General features: G+C 41.6%; 1 protein-coding gene across 1 annotated transcript; it reads left to right on the top strand.

The window, feature by feature from the left end:
* Positions 1–1,521: 1,521 nt before the first annotated feature.
* LOC311321769 (hemoglobin subunit alpha-1-like) lies at positions 1,522–2,410 on the top strand. Its single transcript, XM_084453780.1, has 3 exons — positions 1,522–1,661; positions 1,816–2,023; positions 2,134–2,410. The coding sequence occupies exons 1-3, from the start codon at positions 1,564–1,566 to the stop codon at positions 2,260–2,262; spliced, it is 435 nt and encodes a 144-aa protein (XP_084309906.1). The 5' UTR covers positions 1,522–1,563; the 3' UTR covers positions 2,263–2,410.
* Positions 2,411–2,615: the final 205 nt, after the last annotated feature.

The following is a 2,615-nucleotide window of genomic DNA, read 5'->3' as shown; positions in this document are numbered from 1 at the left end:
CTAAGGGATGGGTGGAACCAACCTGAATTTTATGAGCCTACTTTAAGATAACCACTCAGTTACCTAAAATGCCCTTTATAGTAGCAGCCTGATGGAGGAGGGGGGGGTGCACTGTGTTGCTTCTAGGGATACACCGATGCATCGGCCGATGTTGGCCTTGTTGACTGCCATCGGCCCATCGGCAAATAAAATGACATTCACCGATGGTAGTGGCCGATGTTATGTCGCAACAATTACGGCTTTTTTTTTTGTTACAAAACGTAGCCTACCCAGCTGCAGATTCGGAGGGAGAAGATCCGTGACGTAACGCCACAAACGCACGTTTTCTTTGCTTTCAAATTAAAGTGAAATAAAAATGTCTGCCGTGTGGGAATATTTCACTATCTCAGACAAAGATATGCGCTATGCAACTTGTAAAACTTGGAGGTTGGTACTACAGCCAGGGATTTTAACACATCAATTCTAACTGGCCATTTGAAAGGCAGGCATCATTTCTTTGTTTCCCTGGCACAAAAGGGGTAATAAAAATAAAATAAAATAAACATCGGCCATCGGCATTGGCCGGATTGTTATTTTAAACATAATTTTGCAATTGGTGCATCCCTAGTTGCTTCCATTAAAGTCTTGCTTCCATTAAAGAAAATATATGTTTGTTCACTTCAAATTTTCGAGATAACCTATTTCTTTTCTTTTTTTTTATAGTTAATATACTTATCGTATCAGGGTTTACAGAAGGGGTCAACTGATTAATCGGGTTTGCCGATTAACGGGCGCCAATAGGACGTTTTAAAAACTATCCTTATCGGCTGAACTGGGCTCCGATAGTGGCCGATGCCCTTTGCAAATAGACCATCAAACGATGTAGGGCTAATCCATCAAATCACACTAAATATGTTGTTATATTTTTTAGCTATTTTGAATTAACTGACAAGGATCTGGACCACAGCCACCCATCAACCAACAAAAAGGAGTAGACTACTACTTCATTTGAACTTGATTGAAGACAAAAATAAAGACAAGGGGGGTTTTAACAAAATGTCCTGGATATAGATTACTCTTGGGTGCGAGGAAGAAATTTTAAGTCTCATCAGCTTGACACAATCATTTATAGAGGAAATAAATAGTGAAGGAAATATGCACTGTTGGACATATATACCTAGGTGACAGGGGGCAGGTGTGTGCAGGTAATAGAGGTTTAAATGCCTGAGGCAAGAAACATGACAGGTAGGTACATTTTTAGCCTACGTGAAGTTTGATGATTTTAAAAATCCACTATCGGTCGACCTCTAGTCTACAGTGTTGGTTTCAGGTTAAAGGTCACACATAATACTAATGATAGGTAGGATTGGACATTTTGCTCTATTTAACAAAATATCATAGAGTATCCGCCTCCAATAAAATAAAAGTTATCCTTAAATGTCCTTTAAACGCCCTTTTTTATTGAAGGCGGAGCTAAAACCGAGGACTCCTGGCAAATAAATAGCCCGGGTGGATAGCCTATGTACATTCTGGTATCCACTGTGTGTTCCAGAAGCAGCGGCTTGACGCAAAGAAATCGCCAGGATGACTTCTCTCAGTGACCATGACAAAGCTGTAGTGAAAAAGTTCTTTGCAAAGGTGAAGCCTAAATATGACGAGATTGGAGCAGATGCTCTCTCACGGTAAGATGCTTATTGACGAATATTGGTTTGGTTGTATTCTTTGACAGAGTGAAGAGGGATTAGATGTGTTGTAGGCCTAGTCCATGGGTTGTGCGGGAACGGGTCATCTAAGTATCGCGTAGGCTAAATAAAACATGTCATGTCTTCCTTTCAGGCTGATTTCTGTCTACCCCCAGACCAAGACCTACTTCTCCCACTGGGCTAGCACGGAGCCGGGATCTGAGCCCGTCCAGAGCCATGGTACTTTAATCATGGGAGGAGTTATGCTGGCCGTGGAGAAGATAGATGATCTCGTGGCTGGCCTTCTCACCCTCAGCGAGCTACATGCTTACATGCTGCGCGTGGACCCGGCAAATTTCAAGGTAGATTGGAAAAAGGCTGTCAGTTAGTGCGTTTTTAAGAGTTAAGATAGCTTACGTTAAAATAGAGTTGGGCCATGGCAATGTTTTAACCGTGCATTAATGTCTTTCAGATTTTCATTCACTGCATCCTCGTGTCGCTGGCTATAATGTTCCCACACGAATTCACTCCGGAGGTGCATGTGGCTGTGGACAAGTTCCTTTCCGCTGTGGCTCTGGCTCTGGCTGACAAATATCGCTAAATGCCGAGGATGAACAATTCTCAGATGAGCTGTGTCAATTGTAGATTTTCATATGTTGTATGAATTCATGAAATAAAACCACAGCCTTGAACACAGTATCCTTGCTGTTTATATTAGCAATCAGCCTAATAAAGCGCACCTGCACTCATTTGTGGACTCGTGTCCGAGACTCTGGGGCTCATAAAAAGACAGAGCGGTCGGTATACCGAGGTAATTAAAAAAAAATATATAGTTGTTTTCATATTAGACATTCAACAGACAATGGCCGAGTTTCCCGAACTAGTTAAGAAGCACTCAACTCCAAAGTACCGTTTTTTTTTCACCTCCCATTCTTTAAATAATAATATCAGTCT

This window comes from Borostomias antarcticus (genome assembly GCF_949987555.1).
Source record: "Borostomias antarcticus genome assembly, chromosome: 19".
Taxonomy (NCBI): Eukaryota; Metazoa; Chordata; class Actinopteri; order Stomiiformes; family Stomiidae; genus Borostomias; species Borostomias antarcticus.
Note: the sequence above shows the minus strand (reverse complement) of the source record. Positions and strands in the feature narration are given on the sequence as shown.

Coding starts and splice junctions, on each gene's coding strand:
- LOC311321769 (XM_084453780.1), top strand. CDS start 1,564: ATGACTTCTCTCAGTGACCATGACAAAGCTGTAGTGAAAAAGTTCTTT. Junction 1,662..1,815: donor GGAGCAGATGCTCTCTCACG/GTAAGATGCTTA, acceptor TCTTCCTTTCAG/GCTGATTTCTGTCTACCCCC. Junction 2,024..2,133: donor TGGACCCGGCAAATTTCAAG/GTAGATTGGAAA, acceptor AATGTCTTTCAG/ATTTTCATTCACTGCATCCT.